The sequence below is a fragment of the Neopelma chrysocephalum genome, unplaced genomic scaffold, assembly GCF_003984885.1.
Source record: "Neopelma chrysocephalum unplaced genomic scaffold, ASM398488v2 Primary Assembly neopelma1_67, whole genome shotgun sequence".
NCBI lineage: Eukaryota > Metazoa > Chordata > Aves > Passeriformes > Pipridae > Neopelma > Neopelma chrysocephalum.
The window spans coordinates 2,352,278-2,379,943 of NW_020897726.1; the positions used below are offsets into that span (position 1 = coordinate 2,352,278).

General features: G+C 38.3%; 1 protein-coding gene across 4 annotated transcripts in view; it reads left to right on the plus strand.

The window, feature by feature from the left end:
- Window positions 1-60: 60 nt before the first annotated feature.
- VPS50 (VPS50, EARP/GARPII complex subunit) overlaps window positions 61-27,666 on the plus strand; it is an 85,615-nt gene continuing 58,009 nt past the window's right edge. For 2 of the 4 annotated variants that reach the window (XM_027684723.1, XM_027684725.1), the window contains exons 1-11: window positions 61-214; window positions 1,983-2,051; window positions 11,635-11,757; window positions 12,356-12,427; window positions 16,779-16,832; window positions 19,782-19,852; window positions 20,267-20,384; window positions 20,474-20,509; window positions 22,997-23,079; window positions 24,887-24,929; window positions 26,116-26,214. In XM_027684723.1, the coding sequence (XP_027540524.1) occupies window positions 182-214; window positions 1,983-2,051; window positions 11,635-11,757; window positions 12,356-12,427; window positions 16,779-16,832; window positions 19,782-19,852; window positions 20,267-20,384; window positions 20,474-20,509; window positions 22,997-23,079; window positions 24,887-24,929; window positions 26,116-26,214 (801 nt within the window). In that variant the 5' untranslated portion in view covers window positions 61-181. The remainder of the gene's footprint in view (window positions 215-1,982; window positions 2,052-11,634; window positions 11,758-12,355; window positions 12,428-16,778; window positions 16,833-19,781; window positions 19,853-20,266; window positions 20,385-20,473; window positions 20,510-22,996; window positions 23,080-24,886; window positions 24,930-26,115; window positions 26,215-27,666) is intronic. The other 2 variants (XM_027684722.1, XM_027684724.1) reach the window with 1 other exon arrangement.

The window sequence follows — 27,666 nt, forward strand, 5'->3', positions numbered from 1 at the left end:
CCGGAGCCCTCCCGCCCTTCCAGCCGCGCTGCCGGGGGTTGTAGTCGGGCGCCGCCGCCGCAGAACTACCGGTCCCAGGGAGCCGCGGGCGGGCGCGGTCAGGTGGCGCCCAACATGGCTGCGCCGTGCCCCGGCGCCGCGCGGGGCCGCTGAGCGCTGTCAGGGGGGCGGCGGGGCCATCATGCAGAAGATCAAGTCGCTGATGACCCGCCAGGTGAGCGGTTCTTCTAAGGGGGGTTTCTCCGCGGGGGTCCCGGACTCTCCTAGGGCCGCCGTGCCCGGGCCCCCTGGAGGGCCAGCGAGGCGCGGGCATCGCCCTCTGCCCGGCTGCCCGATGAGGGAGGGCTCGGGGCGTGTGAGGTCTCTCTCGGGGCACAGGCATCCACCTTGTTTTTCTCTTTACACCGAGAAATGGAAGCGTGCGCAGGTGCCAGCGCGTAGCTGTGTCACACCAGACTAATCGGTGTTGGAGATGACAGGGCCGGCCTGTGTCAGGTTCCCTTTTTGACATGTAATTTTGTAGCGCTGGGCTGTGTTTCGGTAGCGTGGCTTTGTCTGACAGCAAACGCTTTCGGTCCAAAGGTAGACGAGGCTGTGGAGGTGCCGGGGACGTATTTGGGTGGGCACATATTGAATGTGTGCCAGAGCACTCGGTGTGTGTCTGTCACCGCACTGCTGTGTACCAGTTGTACCAGTGGTCTTTAGGATTATGTAGATCTAAGCCTACGTTTGGACCAGTATTTCTAAGGTTGAGAGCCTTTTTAAACAAGTGTATCAGCAGAACATTTGATAATTCAGGTATATGAGATACATCTGAAATGAAGCCTGTTTGTCCATGTGTCTAGATTGAAGAACTTAAATAATCACTTGTGTCACCTACCACATCAAATATTCTAGATAGTTATAGAAAATGATGAGAAAGTCAGAAACTTTTCTTTTTTTAAACTATGTCCTCAGAGTCATAATGCTTATGCAGGAGGCAGGGCTTAAAAATGAATACTGGCACAGAAGTGGAATTTGCAAAATAATCTTCTGTTTCCCTTCAGTATCGGGGTACTTGATGAGTTTACAGCTTGACTAAGAAAAATAGTGGGAAGTCTGCCCAGTGTGGAGATGTTGTGGTCTAAAAATGATGCGGCTTGAGCAATTTTCAGTCCTTGGAAAGGATAAAGTTCCATTTAGCATTTGATAAGTGAAACTTTTGATTGCTTCTGGAGATAAGCTGCTAGTACTGCTGATTTTTGAGAGTATATGTGAAGGATTTTGTGTGAAGTACAAGAAGCTGCAGCAGTTGCTTTGTTTGTTCCTTACCTTGAATTTCTGATGCATAGAGGTGAGTCATCTTTGATGGTGGTAACTGAAAGGGAGGATATTTTGAAATGATGCACAATGAAATCTGAGAATCCAAACCAAAATGAAGAGGTTTTGCATTTTGGGAAGATGAAGCAATTGTAAAATATAGTAGTGACAGAAGGGATGTACAACACTTTAGCATTGTCCTTTTCAAAGGACAAATACAAAACTTTTCTCATTGTAAACTCACATAGTAGTTTTGCAGAGGCCCTTTTGTTTCAAGGAAATATAGGTACCTAGAGCCTGAAAGGGGCTTACAAAAAAACTGTTGGCATCAACTGCAGGAGTACTTATGGTTTTTGGACCATTCATTTTAAAATTTAAAGTAATGTCTGGAAGTTGAGAGGAGGATGTAAGTGAACTTTATGAAGAGAATGTTAGTAAACTGCACTGAAAACGTGCATAGTGCAGCATAAAGTTGGAAATGCTTAGATGTTTGAGGAGCATAATTTATAGACCAATGGTCTTGCTTAAATGTTTCTAGAATAAGGTCTTAGCCTTCCAGCCATGTCAGAGTATTTGTCAAAGGATCTACAGATGTCTGTTCAACATCAGGTAAGACTTGTGCAGTTTGATTGCAAGACACATAAAGTAATCAATTGTAACTGATTATGAAAATTCTCTTAAAGGGTCTAAGAATTCCTCAGGAGAGTGTTAATGACCTCAGTCCCATTGAAAGCTTTCGGATTCCTACTAAGGTATGATACAACATCCCTCCACTCCCATGTCCTTAGTTTTTATTTTTTCATTTTATAGTTTGATGACACTTAGTTGTGTTTTTTTTTATTTAAAACAAGGTTTGCTGTTGTTCTTTTAGAGTTTTGTTTCTTGCTGAAAATATTTTATTTTATGAAAGAACTAAGAGCTGTGAGACAAACTTGTTCACCAACTCTGAATGAACTTGCATGAAAATTTCTTTCTTGAAACTTTTGAGTTTGGATGCTGATCTTAATATTATCTAGGTTTCTTGGTGGAGTGAATTGAAAAAAAAAGAAGGAGAAAGGAAAATGCCTTTTTTAATGTTTACTTTGGAAAGTAGATACTATATGGGTGGCCTGTATATTTCTGGTCTTCATATTTAGTCTCTTCATGGTTTTGGTGCTGTAAGTATATTTTGTAGTGTCATGGTTTTGATCTTCAGCATATATAGTTAACCTCATGTTCTACTTTAAAAGTTGTATCTTTATAATAATAATAGCTTTTGGCATTTTGTGGGTCTCAATACTTAACTAATGGCAGCTCAGTCTCATCTCACAAGTCATGCTGAATAACTTGTGTGTCAGGGAACAATTGCCCCATTATTTGACCATTCCTTATACCCTTTTGATCTGAGTGGATGATTAACAAGACTTCTGTGGATTTATTCTATTAGTCTCCCCTAATCTGGGCTTTGCCTTCAACCAATAAGATATTTAAGTCACTGACTTGAATTTGGATGGCCATTTTTACAATAAAAAACCAACCCAAAAGACTGCTTGTGTTTCTTTTCCTCTGTATAAGTACTGTGTAATATGGTGCTTATGCTGAGGCCAACCAGAAAATCAGCATTACTTTATATTTAAAAAATCAAGTAAGAATCTCTGAATTGGTACGTGATACTCTATTAAACAGTGGCCAATATATTGATATCAAAGAGCAAAAGTATTCAGTCGCAGCGATGTTGAAAGAACTGTCTCATCTCCATGGCTTAGATTTCAGAATTGCAGATTCTTGCCACACACTGAGCATCCAGTTTCAAACTGTGTTTTTAACGAAGTTGACTCTTCACGTAAAAGTAGATGAAGGGTATCTTGGCTAGATTTCCGTTCTGTAATAGTTTGATGTTACATGTCTGGTAAGTCTAAGCTGTGTATCAACAATAATGGGAAATCGAATATTTCTCAATAATTTGTATTTTTTTCATACATTTATGTCAAACATATGCAATGTGAAAAAATTATCTGCATCTGTCCTGCAAACAGAAATCTGGGCCTGAAAAACCTAGATTGCATCAACATTGGAACTTTTAATCTGATTACTTTTTTTTTTAGAGTTGATAGAATTAAAGTGTTATTCTCTCCTGTGCCACAGAATAAAGCTTTTATGTTTTTCAGTCTTTTAATATTTAGGGTAGATTTAGATTAGATGTTAGGAAGAAATTCTTTACTGTGAGGGTGGTGAGGCACTGGAACAGGTTGCCCAGAGAAGTTGTTGATGCCCCAACCCTGGTGGTGTTTAAGGCCAGGATGGATGAGGCCCTGAGCAACCTGATCTAGTGAAAGGTGTCCCTGCCCATGGCAGAGGGGTTATAACTAGATGATCTCTATGGTTCCTTCCAACCCAAACCACTTTGTAATTCTATATTATGTTTTTTTCCTTCAAAAATGTTTTAAGTGACTAGTTCTCAAAAAAACAACTATATTCAGAATATACATTTGTGCTGGTTTAAAAGTTAACCAGCAAGGCAAAATGAACTCAATTCAAAAGAGAGATTTATAAGTCAGAATAACAATTTATTAAAATAATGCAATAAGTACAAGTATACAGACAGACAATTGGTTTTAACCCACAAAACCCAAATGTACAAACCCAGCACCCTGGGGTATGAACAAAAGTGGTGTACCTTGGCCCACCCCCCGAGTCCAAAGCAAAGGGAGAGGGGATAAAACCTGCTGGTGGGAGAGCTGCTGCAGTCTGGTCAGAAGTGGTGATTGCAGTCCAGTTGAGGGTGGTGGTCTCAGCCTGGTTGGGAGCAGCGGTGGTCTGCTGTCTTCCTCTGGGTCCCACGAGAGAGAGTCCCAAGGCTCTGAAACTCCCAGTTATATACTCTCCAGTTCAGGCGGGAGTGCTCAGTCCCTCCCTCAGAGTAGGGAATTCCATAAAAGGGCATGTGGATGCTCAGTCCCTCTTATCAGAGCGGGAAATTCCATATAAGGATATCAGAGCGGGGAATTCCATAAAAGGGTACAGGAACATCTTCCCACCTTGCAGGCCTCTACTGACAGCAGTTTTTGGGAAATGGCATGGAGGCTATAGAATACACAGTTTTGGGTTACACCCATCCAGGGATGAATTGGTCCCAGCCGTTCTAACCAGGACAACATTCTATATTTGGAATATATTCAGAGTTGCTTTTACCTCCTCAAAAAGCTGTATTGAATGAAACTCTTATAAATTTGAGTGGTTATTTGATTATCTGTATGATGCTCTTAGTCATATGGTTTATATTCAGGTAGTCCTGCGAGGAGCTGGGAATTGAACTTGATGATCCTTACGCGTCCCTTCCAACTTGAGCCATTCTATGATTCTAAGAGTATGATGAATAAAACTACTGTGTTTTGATCAGTTTAACTTCTGGCTAGGGTCCCAAGCCATTTGTCCCAGTAACTTTACTTCCAGCCCATTTCTTTAAGAGGAAGGATTTACATTGTCATGCCTCCTCAGCTTTGTTAAAGCCTTTATTGTAGAATTTTACTTTTCAGGAGATGAGGCGCAGTAATATGTTTCTTGTCACTGGGAGCATAGATTCAGATATGCTGAAAACAGAAATTTTGAGGGTTGGGGAGAGGGAGATGTTGTCTCTGTTTATGGTATGAGTAACTGTCAAGGAGGTTAGGTTTCACTACTGCACAGAAATTGAAAGTCATTGAGCTTTTGGATATTGGTATTTATTTTGATCTAAAGCTGTATTCAGTGCCATGGCAATGTACTGATGTCACAAAACAGAATTGCATTATAATTACAGGATCAAGCAGCTTTGCATGATATAATCTAATGCCTCTCAATAATTATTGTATTTTAATGGACAGGTTTGGTAAAGAGAATTCACTTTTGAATGCAAAAGTAAAGACTTAGGAAAAGGTGCAGATTTTTAAAGGCAATGAGTAAAAGCATAACTTTGTACTGTTTCAAGCTGCTACTTGAACATAAATGTTGTTCTTTGCTGCCCTGTTTTTATAACTGTTTTTGTTTATATCTTGAATCATGAAAGTCTCAAGATGTTTGATGACAGAATGGTTATGATGCTGCACTTTCATCATCACACTTCCACATTCGATTTCATATCTCCAGATTGATTTAGGGCAAGTGTTACTGAAAGCTTCAAAAAACTGTGTTAAAGCTATGGAGGGGTATGCAGAGTGAAAGGCTGCAGGGCCAGCATGAATTACTGGCAAAAGCACAAGCCATTATTAGATGATGCTGACTCAAGGAACAAAACCATGTTTTTGAGATGAGGGACTGTCACAGTAGTTAGGAGGTCAAATGGGAAATATGGAGCACAGGAAGAAGAACATGTTGACAATTCATCTCTTGATGGCAAACCCGGCATAATTCCTTTGATGTCTGAAAGTTGTTAGTTTGCTGACTGCTTGCTGGCCAGCATGTTCAATGATGATTGTGCTTCTCAGTTTTTTATTTTTAAGGAATGAAATTATTTGGTGCCTGGATATTTTACTGAGTGAATGCACTCACATTAACCAGTACTCCAATAAGTTCTGCAACTATCTTGAAAAATTTCAATTTGCTTCCATCACATGAAGCCAACTCACTAGGAAACTTGCTTTACTCTGCGTTGCAATACAGACTCATACAGCCAACTCACACAGAGAAGTATGTGTATAATAGTAATTGTATCATGGTAAGATGTAAGTTTATAATAGTTTAAGTCTGTGTTAGAACAGTCAAATCTGAACTGCTGGGCTGGATATAATAGGTTGACCAGAGAAGCTGTGGATGCCCCATCCCTGAAGGTGCTCAAGGCCAGACTGGATGGGACTCTGAGCAACTTGGTCTAGTGAAAGGTGGGTTGGAATTAGATGGTCTCTAAGGTCCCTTCCAATCCAAACCATTCTATGATTCTATGATGATTCTATGATATCTAGAAGAGAAAGTTGTTTGCAGAAATACTTAATATCTTTTTTGTCTGAGATACCTTACTTCACTGGTATGCCTTGATCACCCTGGCAAACTGATTCTTTTTGAACCATTCTGGAATTGTCAGCTCTGTTGTTTCCCAAGCTGATAACAGTTTTGTTTTGCAGATTTGCAGTCACAAAAGGGTGAGATAGGTATTTTCTATGCTTGAATTCAAGTGTGTGGGGTTAATGATGAATTGACTTGGAATTAGATTATGTTTATTTTGATGATAATCAGCTCATACACAATATACAAATATTATTTGACCTTGTGGCTTATGGTGGTAGACAACACCAAAAGTTTATTTTTTAATGCTTTTCCTATAGATATAGAAGTGTGGCTTTGTTAGTCTATGTGGGCTTCTATTTCCCCAGCAGTAGCTGAGTGCTTCAAAGGAGTGCATTAAGTGGTGGTGTGGCTAATAGCTATTCTATGGATCAGCTTTGTTCTCTTAATCAGGAGAGCTGTTTTCACAGTTTGTTTTGGTTTAGTGAGAGCTTTTTAATAAGTACTCTCTATACATACTGAAGGAGCAAAGACCAAAAGAAAGTTCTGGGCTTTTTGTGTCAAAGATATGGAATACCTAAAACTTCCCTGTGGGACTGCCTTCCTACATGTGGGGGAAAGCGGGCGAGAAGAAGGGAGGGAAAACAAAGTGAGTTTATGGATATAGTTATATATACATTACAGAACACATATTTTATATCTATCTATCTATTTGTATATAGATAAAATATTTGGTTTATGTATATATGTATATAAATACTTTTTTATATTTTTTAATTTCAAAGTGGTAGGGTGTTGCAGTATATCTGCTGATTGAATCTGTTGAACAGGGCCCTCATCCTGGTATTTAGGATTAGCTTTTAACAGAAGTATCATTCCTGTTCAAAATGGAAGGATATAAGTCTACACCATATTCATTGGTGTGTTTTTGTCTCATGACAAAGAGAAGGAAGCTGTGTCCAAGTGAGTATAGCATAGACTTGGCTCCTGGCACTCTCTGGGTAGAGGTACATAGGCTGTTACTGAACTTCAGCTTCTAATTAGATTAGAATTTTTTTTTTTTTATCTGAGTAGTATCAGTTACCTTTTTTCAACGTCTTCACTTCCCAAGTCTTTTAGTTGATAGTAACTGGAATACAGGAGGTGTTTGCTTCAACTCCCTACCAGTAATGCTTCATTCAACAGAGCAATATTGGTTTTGCTGTTACAGGCAGCATAGAATACAAGGAGAGTAGGAGTGTGACGCACTGGGAAATAGCTGGGTAGTCATCTAAAACTTGCTAAACTGCATTTCAGATGAGTCTGCAATGAGATGACTCTTCTGAAATATATTTCAAGGAATTGCCACAGGCTCCTAGATTGTAAACTTTTATTTCCGTGCAACAGGAAGGCAAAATGATGTGAGAAGTGTGTGGATGCAAGCACTGTGTTTTATTTAGTAATGGCTTCTTCAAGTATATAAAGCAATCAGACTGGTAGGGTTTTTCTTTTTTCTTTCCCTCCCTAGAAGCTGTCTTTCACTGATCTATTTAGGGAGCATTATGAAGAGATCTGCTGCTGAGGGTTGCACTGATGGCAACCTGACAGGATAAATTGTATTTCCATGAAAGTATGATCCAAAGTAGTGGGGGGAAAAAGAAAAGCACAGTTGGCTTCACAAGTGACACAAGTTTTACTCAGGAGGTGAAGCCTCTTGCTGAAGAAAACTTTGGGAAAAGGAGTAGCCCATGACACAGCTTCTTAGATGGCAGTTGGCCCTTTATTGCTTGGAGAGATCCAAATGCTGAACATGTGCATTAACCTGGGCAGGTGGATTGAAGTGACTACTGTGGGATCCACCTTGCCAATATGCTGCTCTTCTTCATCTCCTGTATATCTAATTGATTCAGTTTAGCAATGGCAAAGTCCTCTGCATGATTGTTATCATATGATTCCCTCTGTTGCAATTTTTTAAATTCAGAATAGCTCTTAGAATTGCTGAATTAACATAAAATTTACTATCAAGTATGTTTTAATGATGACTTTTTTTAAAGGCAGATACTTAAGTGGCAATAGTTAAAGGTTTTGAGGTGGAAAAATGCCTTGAGGGATTCAATAGCACTTCCTTCTTTCCCTCTGCAAAGTGTGTGAGTACAAGCTCCACAGTGCTAAATCTGGCTTTTGCTGAGGCCCCTGAAACTGTGGGCTTATTTATATATAGCAAAACTGTTTTGTATATCTAACTGAAGGGATGATGAAAATTGAATATCAGCAAATAAACTGTAGCCAAGGGTGGTTGCATCCTTCAGTGGTGAGTGAATACATTGGCCTTCAGCATATTATTCCTTGAAACTAGTGGAGTGTAATGTATTGGAAGGTGGCATAAAGTCTGGTGGCAGATAGTGTAATTTATATGGGAGCTAAAGCTTTTCCTGGAGAGTTATCTCATTAGACTGCTTTTCTAAAAAAATATACAGTGTAATGAAAAACCTTGTCCATTTAAAAAATATTTTCCTGAGTAGTATTTTGACAAGAAACATGGAGGTGAACGGTCTTTCTGAGGCAGGATAAAATGCTTTCTTAGCAATTTTCCTAGTCACATCAACATCAGCTTTATGGTTGTCTTGGAAACTGTGGTGTTCTATGACAGCAAAAAGGTCATTGATAAGGCTTCATTAAAATCCTAATATTAAAAACACGCCTCCAATTCATTACCACATGGCTCCAAATCCAGAATATGTGTCCACAGTGGCTTTCTTAATGCATCTTTATCAGATGTCAGTTACCTTGACCTATGCATTGACATATTATTTCACCAATATGACAAGATGTCAATGGTGCAGATTTTAAATGATCCTGAGGATTTCTCCTTGGGTTTAGTTTTTCATATTTTTTCTTTTAGCAAACAGCAATGCAGGAACTTGTAGGCAAATATCAGATGATAAATTGGATCATTCCATTTGCAGTGGTTCAGTAGACCCTGTTTCCTGTCTTGGATAATTGTTCATTTTTGTTCAATATAGCTAAAACTAAATGTACTGTAAGATGTGAAGCTGATTTATAGAGGGATGTACAGTATAAAGCTATGATTTGTTAAGGAGCCCAGAGGGAAATAATTTTTGTTTGTTTTAAGGGTCAGGAATGCATATGGTTAGTTAATAGCTTCATTGCTTTCTAAATTAAATTAATGCAAAAGTGGTATGCTGTTGAGTTTGAATGTGTGTCCTCTGCCAATCTGTGTGCCCTCATGTGAGGGAAACTTCAAACCATAGATTAAAAAGTTGAAACAGACTCTAAAAGGACTATTTGTCAAAAATCTTTTTGCTCTCATCCCTAACCAGACCTCCTCTCCTCTGTTTCTCGTGATCTTGGTAAAGACGAAACATGAGGGGGAAAGGTGTCACTGCTGGGTGAATTGTGTGGCTGGCGCTGAAGGGACAGTCCTGGCTACCTGGAGTCCTGCCTGTCTCTCTGGTGCCGGTGTGGAGCTGCAGGCGCTTCCTGCAAACTCGTGTTGGCACCTTCTGCTGCTCAGTGGCAGGAGCTGACCCAGCCTTTGCTTTCGTCTCGGCAAGACGCTGTTGTGGCTCGTGGCACTTGGGACGCGCTCCAAACGCGTCTTTAAGAGTTTGCCTAAAAACCGGCATCGGTTTCCTTTGATATTGTTATTTATTATTGTCATATATATAGTTATTGATCTGTATTATTTCCTTGTTTCTCTCGGCCTGTTGGTGCAGTCCATGCCCTCCCTCGTTCACCTGCTGCCTATGCGTGCTGTTGGTAGATGGGTCGCTGCGTTCACCTGCTCTGGTGGCAGTGACTGCATCAGGCGTTTCAAACGAGATCAGAGGCGCCTGCGGCCGCCCGGGAGAGGAAGAAGGTGGCTCCGAGGGCTTTTCTCCGAGTTACCCGCTGCCCCATCGCGGCTCGAAGACGCCTTCCAGCTGCGGCCTCGCCCGCGGCCCAGCGGGTGGCGCCCGAGCACCGCCCGCTCCTTCAGCCTCGGTTGTGGCCGCTCGGGATCACGAAATCCGCTGGAAATCTTTTTTTCTGTTTATCAGAGCCACTGCTTTTTGTTTGCACCCCTTTTATTTATTTTTCTTTCCTTTTTTTCTTTTTTTCGCCCCTCTCTTCTTTTCCGGTGAGAGATATTTCAGAGGAGCAGCGGCTCCTTCTGATGCTCTTCCAAACCGTCCAATCGTCACCCCTTGACTGCCTCCAACTCTGTAGAAAAACAGCACCTTGCTTGCATTAAAAGTGTCATTTTGCCTCGTAACATGTACACATTGACCTTATTTCAGTTGATGTACAAAAGAAGCAAGTTAGTGGTTGTTTAGTCAATTAATCTAAAATCTGATGCCTCTAGCTAGTGAAATAAGCCCTTGAGCTCTTGGTGATGAAAATAAAGGCACTTAGTCCCACTGTAACAACCTGGCACTGTTGGGAGGCTCAGGGTCATTATGGGACTCTTCAGTCCTCTGGATTGGTTCACCAGGGTTTAATTCCAATATCAAGCAATTTGGTCCCTTTTATCTTTATTTTTGATGGAAGAATATCCTAGCACTTCTCTCTTTAGAGTGTCTGATGAAGGATTTTTCGTTCCTTTGGTGGGAACAACATCTAGGACAGGACTAGTATTAGTTGCAATGTCCAGTACAGGAGGGGGAGGCTCAGTTCTTGGTTTGCTAACCACTGGTAGCAGCTGGGTCATTGAGAAGACTGAGGGGAGATCATGACAGCAAGGAGGGGAATGCTTACCTCTTGAATATTAGCTTTCAGAAAGCTGACAGCACATCTCTGCTTAGAGCACTGTGCTAAAATCTGAGAGCTGTTAATCTTGTGCAAAGAAGGCAGGTCTGTTCTGGGTTTACCTGTAAAAAATTAAAGTGTCTAATGACATGACTTTTACTTCAGTGAATTGTGAGGGCTGAATTGGAAAATTATACATTTGTAGTGTCACTGTCTACCTTACATTTGCAAAGAGGCTTCTTCTGATTTTAAAAATTCAGGTTTTGTTTGTTTGGGTTTTGGTGTTTTGTTTTTTTTTTTTCCTTCTGAGAAATAGCCTGCCACTTTATTTTTAGTTTATTATGAGAATTTCTAAACTTCAGGAGGAAAAATCCATGGACTCAACATGCATTTGTGCCATAAATGTATTGATGAAGAAGTGTTTAAGTGAGCTGCAACGTTGAAATCTGTACTATGTTTTTTGAAATGTTTTAGATATCTTGCTGTCCCTAATGGGAAGAACAAACCACAGCATACTCATCTTTCTGGTTTTTGCCCTTGCTTCTTGTACTAATGTTGTAAATGGCTTTTGAAAGATTTTTGGTTTGTTAAAACATTGTTTTTGTTAGGGTGTGTTATTACATTATGGAAATCCTTTTTTGTTTTGTGCAGGAGGAGTTCAGAGAACTACATGAAGAACCAACTGATCCTCAGGCACAGCAGGAAATAATTAACAGCATTGAAGAAGTTTATTTTTCCAATGATTCCTTTGATATTGTGAAGTATGAGTTAGAGGTAAGCTTTTCTCTGCTTAAGAGAAAGACAGCAGCATAACAAAAAAATGAAGATGAAAAATATGCTTATTTCAATGAGCTATTTTTTGTTTTGTTTCTTATATCTTACATTAATGTGAAACTGTACTCTCCTATGTCATGTTGCAGTTCTAGTGTATAGTGTTGGTGCAGTCTCTTTTAATGTGGTAGCATTAATATCCATTGTGCTAACAGATGCTTCATAATTCAAACTATAGTGAAAAAGCCAAAATGTTCAGGAAAAAAAAAGTCCATTCTATATTTTGTGTATTTTTTTTTTAGCAAACTAACTGAGACATAATAATTTCCTTGTTGGGGGGGTTGTGTGTATATATATATATATATATGGCTTAAAATAAAGTAACTTTGAGGTAATTATGAGGCAATTATGATAATACGTTGTATATCTTACCACTAATTGATTTCAGTATCCATCATTTGAAGTAATGGATTAATTCTGCAAATTAGATTGCAAAAGCAATAAGAATGTTTCTTTAATGAAATTGATTGCTTAGTTAATACTACGTGTGATTTAACATCCTTTAATTTCTCACTGAATTTAATTTATTGTTTATATGCAGAGGCTTCCTCCAGTACTTAGTCTTCAAGAACTGGAAGAGTACAGAGACAAATTAAAACAACAACAAGCTGCTGTAAGTAAAGTTGTTTCTTCTGTACCCTCACACAATTTGCATATTGTCTATAAGTCTAGCAAGAGGTGTAACTGAAAAAGTTTTGGTTTCTTAAACACTTCAGATATTATGCAATTTTTAAAAAAATTTATATTATGTGCCTTTATAGTGAAAAGCATCACTACCTCATATAATCGTATGAAACATGGAAGTAAGTCTTAGTGACAAGTATAGTAACGAGCAAATGTGCGATTTCTTTAGAAACTTGATTTTCTGAATGTTCATCTTTTCATGTCTATTACAAGAAAGGTCATGTTCAACACGGCGCTGAGTGATGCAGTAGTATCTCTCTTTTTGCAGGGTTTCTAGCAATGTAAGACATAAAATGTTTTGAAAACTGTCTCCTTGGAGATGCTGTTTTCTCTTACTTTTCATTTGCCAATTTGTTAATTGTCCACAAGGGTTTCTAGTGAATACTGGTACAGAGTTATTACATAATAAACTGAATGGAATGTTATGAGTAGTCAAAGGGGAGAAGTCAAAGCTGCAGTTCTTGAAAGGTACTTGTTATATTCCTGGCTTTTTTATTTTCTATTCATACGTTACTTGTTGTTCCGTTGCTCTTTTAAGATGAATAATATGGTACAGGAAACAAATGTATTAGCTGTGGCATTTGGAGAGTATCTGCAAGTAAAATAAAAGCAGTAGTCCTAATTCATGTCTTTAAATGAATGAAATGTGTAGAAGGGGAATGTTGCATTGTTAACAGTACACAGAGAACAAGTGCCTTCTGCCTAAGGCTGCTTCCCCCAGAATATAAATATGAAATTATGTGAAGTACTAGTGAGAAGTTGAGGAAATGAATGAATATTCCAATATCCCATATTTCTCACCAAGAGCTATAAGGAAAGAAGTTATGAGTGGTAGGTTTTTGTTTTATTTGGTTTTTTCTTTTTTTAAGTTTAAGGGAACACCTGGTGATTACCTTGCTTTGAAAGTAAATGCTCTCAAGACTGAGACAACTTCACTGAGATATGCTGAATAACCCTAATATGTGTTATCAATGTCTTGGCCATTTTTGCTTTCAGGATGGGAACTGGTTGCAGCTGGGGGAATAGTTTCAGGGCTTGGCTGCTGCTGAACTATTTGAACTGGAAAATACATGCAACTAATGAATAATAGGGATGAAAACTGAACATAAGGTTTCCAGTAAATATCACCCAGATGTGTCTTTCTTTTAGAATACAAACAGGTAAAAGCCAAAACTTTTGACGAGAAACAGTTCTTTCCTACCATCTCCCCAGTCAGGATTGGGCCTTTCTTGTTTGTTCCTTAATCTAGTCAAAATGTGTTTCTGCTATAGGAAGGAATTGTTGCTTGGTTGTTTTCTTTCTTGGGCATGTGCCAAGGTGCTAAAATTTCTTATATGCTGTATTTCATGTCCTTATGTCATATTTCCAGGTGGAGTGTGAGAGACTGTTGTATGTTTTCTTCTTCTGTCTCAATTATTGTCCGTTTATCTTGTGATAGGTCATTTAGATTACTGTCTGCCTTAAAGGAGCTTAGTGTCCTCTGTGGAAGACAGTACTACAGAATGTTGTATGTTGTTAGTTCAGTCCTAAAAATATTTTAATGGTGATTTGAATAAATGATTAGGTAGAGGACTCAAGAAGTCTGTTGACATATCACACAATACCTCTGCTTTTGAAAAAGACTAAATACTGCCTTTTTCACTTCAGTATCTGTACCTATAGGTAGCATAGGAATTTACAATGGTGGTTTAGAGATAATACCAACTTCTAAACTTCTCTTATACAAAGCACTCATATGAGTGTGAATTACAGATACTAGAGCTCTCATCTTCCACTTCTCACTGACTGTTACCATCTGCGTTTGCACAGCTGATCTTGGACATCCCTTTGTTTTTAGAGTCACTATAGACTCTGTATTTTCTATAGTTTGCTCATTGGTTTTTCATTCCACTGGATGGATTCCAGCTCACTCAAACTTTTTTTATTGTATGTATCATGACAACTTTAATTTGTAATCACTTTACTATAGACAACTTGTATTAGAAGGCTTCTGGACTTCTATGTCTGCTAGACTTCATACTTCATTTTAATTAGTAAGCTAATATCCTCAGCTGTGTTGTTTTTTCTTCAGGAGATGAAATACTTTTTACTGATGTGATTAGGAAAGAGACAATTGTTTGGTCCCCTCAGAAAATATTGTTGTTGGCATGGCTTGATAACCGTGGTGGTCACATTTGTTGCTAGCAACTGCAATTCAAGATTCCAGGAGTTAACACAGCAGAACTGTATCTCTTATTCACTTGTACTGCTTTAACAGTGAAGAATCAAACTGTTAGATTTGTACTAGAGCAATGCATAACTAGGAGGTATATCCATGTCCTAAAGTTTCTTACAAGTACAGGGCTAGAATGAAGAACCTGTTGGAAAAGGGAGGTAAAAATTTCACAGGGCATAGACTGTGCAGTGAACAAAACTTCTTAAGAGCCCGAAGGTCATGTAGGCTTGTGTGGCATTTGGCCTGATAACATCCTTTCCTGACCACACCCCACTCTGGAGTGGTTCTTTTGCTGTCCTGCAAGAGGAACATTTTATTTATTATAGAACTACGGAGAGATTTTAAGAACCAGCAAGAAGTTTTAAAATTGCTTTGTGATTCTGACCTGCTTTTAATATGGAAGGAAGAAAGCATAGCTAGGTATATGCCCCTTTTCCAGATTGCCAGCTGATGATATTGGAATACTTTGAAGACCATTTGTATGCAAATATTCTTCCAGAGGTTGGGAGTTTACTTGGTGGAGCTGGTAGAAGTTTGTTACAGGAATGCTTATTGAAGATCCCAGCTCCATGCTATGTTTGACTAATCAGGCAGGTGTAGAAAAACCTCATTGTATCTCTTTGCCAGTAGTGTACTGTGGGCTGGCTGTCAGCCAGTTTTATTTTATTTTTGTTTCTGGGAGTATTGTTCCCTCAGAAGAATATAGAACAATACCAGTAATTTCTTTGTCATGTTTGAAACCATTTCTTCTTAAATATTTGTAGTCCCTTCTGAAAAACAAAACAAAACACACTGTTCTCAAGCTTGTATTTATAAGACTGTTAGTGTTGTATTTCTTTTTAAGCTTCTGTGTTTGTGCACAAGAGGTTGATTAAGGTAGCAATTCCCATTTTTAAAATTCAGTACAGACAGCAGCTCTCAGTAGCATTTCACTTTCTGTTACTTCAGAACAATGGGGAAAATTTTAAAATATGCATATGTGTGCTAAAGAAAGGGTATAATGTGCACAGGGTGAATATTCATTTTGACACAGATTTAATTTAATATAATGTCAATCTGAAAGGTAAGTGTCTTTATGGCTTTCTTAGATCTCCATCTATCATGGTTTAACTCCAGCTGGCGATGAAGTACCTTGCAGCCATTCACTCATTTCCCCACCAGTGGGATGGGGGGGAGAATGGGAGGAGAAAACTCATGGGTTGAGATAAAGGTAGATAATGCAAAAAAAATAGCTGAAAAGTAGGTAAAGCAGAAGCATGTGAAGCAAAACAAGGAATTAATTCACTACTTCCCATGGGCAGGGGAGGTGTTCAGCCATCTCTAGTAAAGCAGGGCTCTAGTACGTGTAACAGTTGTTTGGGAAGACAGGTGCCATCACTCTGAATATCCTTCCCTTCCTTCCTCTCCCTCCAGCTTTACATGCTGAGCATGTCACCGGATGGTCACATAGGAGTCATCGTATTGACCCTATGTCCCTTAGGTCAATTGGGGTCAGCTATCCCAGCTATGATCCCTCCCAACAAATTGTGCACACCCTGCCCACTCACTGGTGAGGTGGTATGAGTAGAAGAGGCCTTGATTCTGTGCAAGCACTGCTCAGCTAGGACATCTCTGCGTTATCAGCACTGTTTTCAGTGCAAGTCCAAAACAGCCCCATACCACTACTATGGAGAAAATTAACTCCAGCCCAGCCCAAACCAGCACACCTTGGTAGATGGTTAACTTAAATTTGTACTCTAGTAGTAGGATGAGCAGAATATACTTGCAGTGTGCCAAATTATTTCTATATTCTAGCATGTTCCTTAACAAGCAGAGAGTTAAGGGATTAATTTAAAAATGCCCACTAATCCCTAGATGAAACTGTGAACATTTTTCTTACCTTGCTTCTAAGGAAAACTGATCATAATTTTTAGGATTTTTTTATGTTGTTGTGGAATATTTATTAAGAAATTTGAAAAATACAGAAGTAAATGATAGAGAAGCACAAACTTGTAGAACTTTAGTATAGGGACAGCCTACTTAATTGAGATTGCTATGTATTACATGGAATGTTCTTTTTTTTAAGGTATCTAAAAAAGTTGCAGACTTGATCCTTGAAAAACAGCCTGCGTATGTTGAGGTAAGAAGACTAACAGTTACTTTTTAAGAGTAAAAACTGCTCAATTTTGTGATGTTATAATGCTGCACTTGTTTCATTGGGGATTAAATATAGTCATCTGTTAGTAGGGATGCTAGTGCCTGGTTGGAACCAGCTATTTATGCATGCTAAACCTCTATAGTGAAAAGAACCAAGGGTGTGTTGAGTTGGAATTCCTTAGGATCATAAATGTTTTGGCATATGGTCAGTTTTAAGAAGACTTTCTGAAAACATGAATTCACAAGCTTGATTAATACCTCTAGTGGACTTGGAATAGGAGCTGCTTTAGTGCCTATGCTTGGGAACAGTTTCACTGATCTTAGGCAGTTGTGAGAAGAAAGCATGTAAGAGAAGACTGAGCTGGAAATAGAATATCACTATGTCAGAGATCTCTTAAAAGCAAAACAAAGCAAAACTGCTTTAGCTGCTTGCAGTAGAATATTGGCATGGCTTCTCTCCTTCCTCCCAAAACATATTTGCAACAGCTGTCATAATGATTCTCTAAAAAAAAAGATGGTTTTTTCCTACTCATTTATTCTTCATACTGTTCCTATAACGTGTGGTCAGTGCTGCCTGATTTTATGTGATTGTTTCAGGAAACAACATGGAGAATTCTGCAAAGTGGAAAATAGTGATTGTTATCAAGTTAGTCTGAGAATTTTCATGTGATGAATAATTCTGTGTATGTACAGCACCTTTTGTCACTGTTGTCATACCAGTGATTATGGCAATTCACATTTTGGTAAAGAAACTGTAAAGAGTGTGGGAGAGCAATGGTGGCTTGTACTTCTGATGTGTAACCCATGGTAGATGCCATGGAGCTGCAGTTATTTTCCTCTTTCATCCTGAGGGCACAACATCCTCTTCTCCTCGCTTGTGCTTATGGCCTGTGCATCCAGCCTTACTGACCCTGCCATCTGTGCTCTGGCATTTCACTGAATGAAAGGAAGAGTGCTGCTGTTTAAAGATAAATGTGGGGGATTGGGCACTGCTTGGGTCATCTCCTGCAATAGCTGGTGGAAGAAAAAAGCTGTAACAGTAATGTTGTTTCAGTGTTAGTTAAAGGAATGAGGTGGGAGGCTATTGCAGAAAGAGGCTGGGAAGTGCTACAGTGGTTGACACTTCATAGGATAGTGTAGAAGGGGGTAATTGCGTGGTATAAAAACCTTCTGGTGTTATTTCACTGTCACGCGTGTTTGACATTGATACTTTTGAGTGAGTGCTGCTTTTCTGAATCCAGCAGCTTCACTTTGAAAACCTCTTCTCACTGCATAATAGTACTGCAGCAAATGTGCTGCTTGCATTTTGCTGTGTAATGTTAATGTTCTTATTGCAGCAATATCTTAGTAAGGTGCACATGTTTTATATCAAGAAGTGCTTTCAGATGTTCCAATGGGACAGTTAAAAATCCATTGTGCCACTAGGAATCTTTTAAAAACGTTTTTTTAAGTGCATATTTGCCTGATTAAGTCAATAATGGTATCTCCAGTTCAGTGTCCAATTACAGTAGCATGTCATTTGAAGAATAAAAAATGCAGTTGACTGTCTCCTGGACGCATTTTAACTGTGCAAAGTAAAGTTTAGGGATATCATGATCTGCACCCCATTTCTAGTATGAAATACTTGTCTAACAGGCACTACTAGGGGCTAACAGAGGCATAGCACAGACACAGGGCAAGGAATTTATAGTTTTCCCTTCTTCTTGAAAGGAAAGGCATGCTTTAGGAACAAACAGTGGGTGGAAGATTGTCTTTGAGAAGAGAAAAAATTTATTCAGCCCTAAATGCTGGGCAGAAGACTCTCTCTGGGGACCTTTAGGCTGCACTTTTTCCTTGTGCCTCTTCATCCAGTCACTTTCAAAGGAGAGATTTTATAGAATCTTTGCAAGAGGCAAGACTGGAGTGGAGTTGCTCCTTATTGTATGTGTTTCCTCATGAAAAAGGCAATAAAAGCCTTTTGAATAACTCTCATATTTTCAAAGTATGTTTTTAGTAGGTATTGAGGAAAGGAATCTTTGCATTTGGTTTCTTAAGATATTTTGCATATCAGCAACCAAGCTGTCATTTTTACAAAAGCAACATTGGTAACATAAAGGAGCTGATTTTGGTGAAAGGTGCAGCTCAGTGATTTGGAGACTGACCAGGAGCTGATTTGGAATGGAACTAAACTTTGAACTTGTTTTTGCTTTTCATATCTTTAGAATTAGTTTGATTTTCAAAGTGAAAGTCTCCCTTCCTCTCATGGAAAGCACTTGATATGTTTTGAAATGAACAGAATTTAAAAAAAAATTATCGTTTTCTGTAGTGTGGGGAAAGCATTCACTTTTCTACAGTACTGTTCCTAACAAAAGAAATCCCAATAGTTGGGATTACACTAGGCACTTCACTGAGTCAAAAATCAAGCTAAAATCAGGTCACCTCTGCTGAAGAGTTTTCAGCTGAAATTCAACAGGATACAATTAACATTCATTACGAAGTGACATCTATTAAATTGGTAGAACATAAGTGCTTCTAAACAAGAAAATGCTGTGTGAAACATGATTTTTTTTGTTTTGTTTTGCTGCTCTCTGGCATATTAATTATGCCTGTCCCTATGTTTCTGTCCCTGAAGCTTTGATCATTCTGTTGTGATGCACTAATGGTTTAAAGATTCTTAGGCTAAATGTATAATATATAAATATAGAGGGTCCCACTGCAATGAAAATGGATTTCAAATATCTAACTTCAAAAGAGAGTTGTATTTTAAAAGATAGTTTTCATTAATGTTACATTGCAGTGCTTAGCATACATAAAATGATGAAACAAATAATATATACAGCAACTCTACAAAGTCTTTATAACATCTCAAGAGAAATCTACTAATCACTAATCTTTACTTGAGTGCCGCACAACGTTAACTTGTATATTTATTCAACCTGTTGTCTCTCTGTAGGAACTTGAACGTGTTACATCATTGCAGACTGGCCTTCAGTTAGCAGCTGTTATTTGCACAAATGGAAGAAGGTATCTTGCTTAAGTAACTGCAGAGATTGAAAGGGAGGAAAGTATTTAAGAAGAAATCTGTAAACCCAGGAAGTTTGCTTGCTGATGATATTTCCAGTTTATGTGCTGAATGCTATTATCAGTAGTAGTTAAAGATACTAAAATGATTGCAAACTCTTGCAGCTCTCACTTTTGCAATTGGGGGTTCTCTTCAAAACAGGAAGGTTTTGAGATACACCACTGTTTCACAGACAAGTGCAGAAGGGAGGATGTACCTTCCTAGTAATCTGTTGATATCTCATTTTCTGAGTTTCCTTAACAGTGCTGATGATCTTATTTTCTAGCATGTATTTTGATGGACATGTTAGAATTGATTAGAAGTAAGTTTCATTTTATGAATTTGTTGAAGATTATGTTAATTTGTAACTTTTGCAGACACCTGAATATAGCAAAGGAAGGCTTCACACAAACTAGTTTGGGGCTTCTTGCAAATCAGAGGAAGCGACAGTTGCTTATTGGACTGCTAAAGTCTCTGAGAACAATAAAAACACTGGTATGTATAGTTATTTTTTTCAGTGGCAAATATTTGTCTTATTTTCTGTGTAGTTATTGTTCTTTGTTTTTTGTCTTTTTTTTTTTTAGCAAAGAACTGATGTGCGTTTGAGTGAGATGTTGGAGGTAAGTCCCTGCTATACTGGTTAAATTTGAAGCTATTCTAAGTCTACTTTTGTCTCTTCCCTTCCTCTTGCAAAAAGGCCGTGGCTGTGTGTGCATGGGATGAAATTCTACTTTTATTCTTTTTTTTAAAAGTTGTGCATAAAACTTCATATCCAATTAGATAGCCCCTCTGCCAGGAGGGAGTATTTTTTGTCAAAACCTTAATCCTGCCTTTAGATCTGAGGCTTGAGTTAGTTCGGTGAAAATACTGTGGAGTCTTCACTCCTCCTACTGCCCTCAATTTATACTTCTTTTCTGGCCTTAGCTTGATAGTTGGGAAGAACAGAAGGTGAGATTTAGCTGATTGTTGATATGCTGTGTCTAGATAAAGTATTTCTACTAGTATATTACTGTACAAATTTATAGAGGGGCTATGAATTGTTTTTGTTCTATTACTAAAATAGTATTTTATTTGTAAGTGTAGTAGCTTCTCTCCTTATTCATTAGGTTGGCTTTTTAGTAGTCACTTGTAGAAAACATTGCAGCATGCAGCTCATGACACTGAAAATTCTGATACTGTTATATATACTGCCTGAAAATGCAGTAGATACTGCACAGAGTGAAATAAGATCCTGTCTTAAGGTGATTAATTGTGTGAAAGACAACTTCAGGATTTTATTGACAACTATGTTTTAATCATAGTACATGTATTTGCAGCTAATACTGGATGGAATGTCATGATGATAATCCCTAGTTAGTAAATTTGGAAGGTGAATCTTAATGGTTGTAACTTTTAAGATTCTTTGAGTTTAATTCCGTCTAGAGTAAACCCCTTGTTTCAGCAAACTTTCTTATTCTGTACCAAGCAAGAATGTACTCATTTTCAGGTGGTGTAAATGTTGCCTTCTGCTCATTAAGCCCTGTACAATGATTAGCTTTTAATGTCTGTGCTGTATTTTGTCATACAGGAAATCAATTGTCTACTAGTAGGAGTTGTCTTGAGACAGAGGTGTGGGTGTTGCATTCACACACAGACTCTGATGTCTGATTATTGTAATCCGTCAGTGGTATTTAAGGGCTGGAACTGCTGTTTCTAGCTGAGTGCAGTTCTAGAGCTGTGCTCAGTGTCTGCTCCCAATAAGTTATCCCAGATATTGACCAGTTTGTTGTCTTTACTCCAAGAAGTTAGTAATGGAATATGCACGAGATCTATTAGTAGCCATTCACAGAAGAGGATTTGGAAAGGGTTCCCAATTGAAAAAGGCTAGAAATGAAGCTACAATAGCTTATAGGGCTGAGCTGCATCTGGAATACATTAGTAATATATCTTATGCAAACAGGCTTTCTGATTTGAGTTCTGTTAGACTTAATGGAGCAAATACCAGGTTTCCAGTGGAGAAAGATGCAAAGACCTGTAAATGCAGCAATCATTTTAGACCAATGTACTGTTCTGTTTTCATCTAATGGATAATGTATTTGGGGTTTTTTTGTGTATTTTTTTTTTAGCTAAACTTGATCTGCATTAGAACACTGCTGTTAAAACCAATTTCATTTCAGAACCTCCTTTATGATAATAGCTGAATATAAATTGCCCCTGCGTTTCTACTCTTCAGTCAATGACTGAAATCCCAGTAACAGCTTTGTATTTGAGCTCTCTAAAGCACATATTATAGCTGATGTAATTATGACAAAAAAGGGAAGCTCTTAGCTATTAAAGAGGGTTTTCCTTTCTCCAAGACTCTTTCTGGTCTTATGTCTAATAGAATACAAAAACAGTAGATATACCCGAGGCACTGTCCATGTTCTGATGGCAAGATCCTGAGGTTTTACATTTTTGTGTCTATGATTTTTTTTTGTTTTTGTCCTGACATCTTCATATACTTCCTGATTCATCTGTCTACCTATTGGATATTCTTTTTACAGATTAGGACCGTGTGCCCATATTTTTATTCTAAAGTATGTTCTTTTTGCCCTGAGGTCTTGTGTGGTCTGAGGCCACTTGTATTTAAATTAATTTCTAATAACCTATAGAATGTGTCAATTTAAATAGTGTTTATTTGGGCATAATGTTAGAAGTGTCTTCCTTGTCTCTTGTTAGGTTTTGTAACCTAAGCCTGCCAGTGTCTGAACTTACCTCTTTCCATGCTCATGAATAGATCATACTGTATTAACAAAGGTTGGAAAGATGTTTAACTGGGAAGATGTTAGTTGTTTTGTATTAAAAATTTTCTGGTGTATTTTTTATGAATGCAAAAGGAAACAATACAGCAAGTTGTTTGCATAAGGTAATGTAATAGATAGTGTTTTCAGATGTTGCTAATGTCTGTTTCAAATTCCAAACTACTTGCGTATTAAATGCTGCAGTAGACCCTCACTCTTTTCATTTAACTTTACTGTATAGACATGAGGCAAAATATTTTATTCTTAATGTTAATTTGTAAGCATGCAAGCAAAAATGGGTGTTGCGCTGTTGCTTCAAATGAACTTTCAATTATATTTTATCCTAAGGAAGAGGATTATCCAGGAGCTATTCAGCTGTGCTTAGAATGCCAGAAAGCTGCCAGCACCTTCAAACACTACAGTTGTATAAGGTAAGGTAACATTGTGCAGATTTTAGCTTCTGTATGATTTCATTTGTGAATTGTATAGAATCATAGAATCAACCGGGTTGGAAAAGACCTCCGAGATCATCAAGTCCAACCCTTGATCCAACACCACCGTGGTTACTAGACCATGGCACTAAGTACCACATCCAGTCTCAATGTATGAAACAGTGACCGTTAATTCCTCTTCTCTAAAGAAGGTTTGATGGAAATGTTATTTTCTTCTTAAAAAAGTAAAATTGAGTCAATTATGAAAACATAAGTATCCACTGTAGTTTCCCGCTTTCTGGTACCACTACTAACCAGTCTTCACAATCACAACAATGTATAATCTGTGTTTGGACTATATCATTGTTTTGTAACTGTTGTAATATGTTGGCAGGTAAAGTTTCAACTAAGACTGAATTATAACTGTGCTACAACATGCAGCCTAGGGATACCTGAGCTGATTTTTTAATAAGCAAGTTTATATTCTGGAATTAATTTACCTACAGCAAGATGGCCTCTGGAGGATAACCTACCCTGATTCTTGGCAATGAAATTAGCAAGTGCAGAATTTCATGCTGACATGAAGAAATTGCTTTCAGAGCTGGAACTAATCCAAATATCTGCAGTTCCTAACTTAGAAAGACTTGATGTTTCCATACTTTTAAAAAAGAAAAAAATAAGCAGGAAATGCTCATAAACTCCAGCAGGAGATGTAGTAACATCAAATTGTTATGGAGGCTTTTCTGTTTGGAGGCTTGTTGCATGTGGAGAAACAATAAGGAAGTATTTTCTGCTCTAGTTTTTAATGCCAGCTCTTTTTGATGCAGTTTTTTTCTATTTAAACCTTTCTTTGGAGGGTGTTGTGTCCAGTTTATCTAATGGAACCAAAAAAGGAGGGTGATGGGCATAATCTTTGAGCTACAGAACTAAGTAGGGAAGCTAGAATCTTTTGATAATTAACATAGGCCCCTTAGGAGAAGATTCAGAGCACAGAAGGAAGCTGTTTAAAATCAGGTATGGTGATTATTTAATGAAAACTGTGCTTTCCATGCATGAAGAGAATATCCTGCCTATTTCTTTGTTGCTTTGACCCTTCCAAACAAAAACATAGTAGTCATGTTTTGTGTCTTATTTTTCTGGCTGGTGTTCTAAAATTTTTAAACCTGATTGTTGCAAAGGTACAGTGGTGCCTTTCTTTCTCCCAAGAAGTGTCTCTTATGTATCTTTTTGGTATCTTTTTATACCAAGTATAGCTCAGAGAAGTGAAATAATGGTGTTTAAAAATTTTTCTGAGAGTTTTGTAAGCTTGAGTTCTTTTATAGCATTTCTGTAACAGGTTCCCAAGCAACAAAAAAAAATTACTATAGTTTACAAAGACCTGACAGCCTTGACCTTTCTGGGTATGTTCTGCTCTAGACCACAGTGCCAAACCAAAACATTTAAACCATGAGTTTCTTGGGGGTTGGGAATGTCTTTGAATACTTGGTTAAACCCTAGCAGGATGGGGCCTTGTCTGGGCCCTCTTAACAGTGTTGTGTTGTAAACTTAGGGTTATGTGCTGCTGCAACAAATACCTTAATTTGAAGCATTAGGAATACTGCATATGCCTGAAGTAGATACCTCTCAGAAATAACAGTGGTGAGATGGTGCTAGTCTGACACAGTAACAGCAGCTTAAATGGTTTATGATAAATTACTATATTGTGGCTTGGTATCAGGCAAACGTGTTTTTGGAAACAAGGAACTTGGTCTGAAATATTAATGTAATCAGTAATTTTATTTTAAACATTTTTTTCTTTCATTAATAGTGAGTTAAATTCAAAACTGCAAGACACCTTGGAACAAATAGAGGTAAAAGTTGATATATTGATGTTTAGTATATTTTAATATTTAACCTCTAAGTATATGTTAGTAATTAACCTCTAAAGTACTAGAGCTTTCCAATACATGTTGTTAGCAATTACAGAATGTGCACATTTCTTTCAAATACTCTCTTTGGAATGCTATAGTCAGTGCTGTTCATGTAAACTTTTGTGATGCAATTAATCTAAATGCTCTGTAATATGTTGTCATACTTACGAGCCCAGTTCACTAGTTGTGCCCACTGTAAATGGTAGAGCAGTCAAATTAAAAAGTCATATAACATTTGAGGTACTGAACTTCTGTGAGTTCTTTAGACTACTTGTAAATAGTTGTGAAAAGTAAATCAGCAGCAAGCCAATAGGTTTGGATAAGCTACACAAGAGATCATAGTTTCACTGGAAATTTTAGAGGTCAGGAAACTGCTGGATAGGGCCAGTGCTAAACCAGAGGAAGTAAGACTTAAATAATTGTGAAGGATGCAACAAAGATCAGTTTTAAGTTAGTAGATAGTATCACAGAAGCAAATGAATATAACATGGTAAGTGTCTTGCTGGCAGTTGGTGGTGAAAAAAAGGAATTCTTTTAACTCCATTGTTAGGTAGTTTTGAGCTGGAACTTGGTGAGCTTTTTGTAAGAAGTCTGGTAATGTAGATATGTATAATGTGTATGTAGTGCATGTAATGCATATGCATGTAATGCTTAGCAGGGACTTGAATTAGCTATTCCAGCAGCTCTCTACACCTGTGGTCATAGAAAGTCAGATTGGTGCATGTATTATCGTACCTTGCTATTAAATTCCCTGTAAAAATAGAACTTTGTTATATTTACTTCAGTTAGACTAAGTTAGAAATTCCAGCTCTCCCATGTTGGGGTGCTGGGCCTTCTCAGTATCGCTTTGAATTTGACTTCAGTGAAATAATGTACTTTTTACAGTGCTTGCTCTTGGAAATAGTGGAACTCATTGGCTGACATAAGTTTCAGACTGAAGTACTTATGCTCGAGAAGTAACATTTATGCATCTCAAAATAGTCTGATCGTGTACAATCTTGGCTAGTTTACAAACATAATTATCAGACTGTTTGAATAAATGTCTTCCTCTTTTGCTGTCATTTAAGTAATGTATTACTTGGTCTGTTTTTATCTAGTGTTTAACAGTCTTCTTTCATTTATATAGGAACAATTGGACGTAGCGCTTTCCAAAATATGCAAGAATTTTGATATCAATCATTATACAAAGGTTCAGCAGGCTTACAGGCTGCTTGGAAAAACACAGGTTAGTACTCATCTTCTGAGTAAGTTACAAAGAACAGTCATGTAACAGCATGGAACTTTGAGTACTGTGATGGAAATTTATTTTCCTAATTATTGTGGTTTAATCCCAGCTGGCAGCTAAGCCCCACACAGCCACTCACTCTCTCCCCTTTAGTGGGATGGGGGACAGAACTGGATAACAGAAAACTTGTGGGCTGAGATAAAGACTGTTTAATAGGGAAAGCAAAAGCTGTGCACACAATCAAAGCAAAATGAGGAATTCATTCAACACTTCCCATAGACAGGCAGGTGTTCAGCCATCTCCAGGTGAACAGGGCTCCATCATGTGTAACAGTGACTTGTGAAGGCAAACTTCATCACTCTGAACATTCCCCCCTTCCTTCTTCTTCCCTCAGCTTTTATTACTGAGCATGATGTCACATGTTATGGAACATTCCTTTGGTCAGTTGGGGTCAGCTGTCCAAGCTATGTCCCCTCCCAACAACTAGTGCACCTCCACCCTCTCGTGGGGTGGGATGAAGAATAGGAAAGGCCTTGACTCAGTGTGAGCAACAGCTCAGCAATAGCTAAAACATCCCTGAATTATCAACATTGTTTCCAGCACAAATCCAAAACATAGCCCCATACCAGCTACTATGGAGAAAATGAACTCAATTCCAGCCAAAATCAGCACACTAATGCTGATGAATCTTGCAATGTATTCAAAGGCTTTTATAATGCTCGGATAATTTAACAGTACTTGGTAAAGGTAAACTGCGTATTACTCCAACACGTATCATACATAACAGTTCCATATTTCAGCTCTGTTTATAATGCTGTTTGCATTATTAATTGATTTTGGGCATGTGAATAATATTTTTCAATAGCTAGATCTGTGTTATTGAGTTGTGCACAACCTGTACCTGACATGTGTGTTTCCATTTTATATTGTACTGTAACATGACAGGAATGAAGATGTGAGGAGATAGTTTTTTGCAATAAAATATGTCTCAAGGCATAAAAAAAATCACAGAATGTTAAGAGTTGTAAAGGACCTTAAAGATCATCTAGTCCCACCCTCTGTGCCGTGGACAGGGACACCTCCCACTAGACAGGTTGCTCAGGGCCTTATCCAGCCTGGCCCTGAACACTGATATGTATTCAAACATACACTGTGGATATGTCCTAGAAGTTATATCTCTGCATGCCTAGAGCATTTTTTTGTGTAAATAGTAGATCTAAGCTCTCCTGTAGGATAAGTGCTGGTGCACTGCCTTGAGGCTTCTTATAGTTCCTCTGGGAAGGTGGTGAACCAGTTTCCTTCTGAAGCAGGTATAAAGTATGGGAGCTAATATCAAGGTCCTGTGAAGTAAAGAGGGATAAAGAAACAAGAAAATCCTGGAGGCATGTTTTGTCAGTGATCAGTGTTCATAACACACTGAGGCTGAGCATGGTGGTGCCAGTGTAGCCGTGA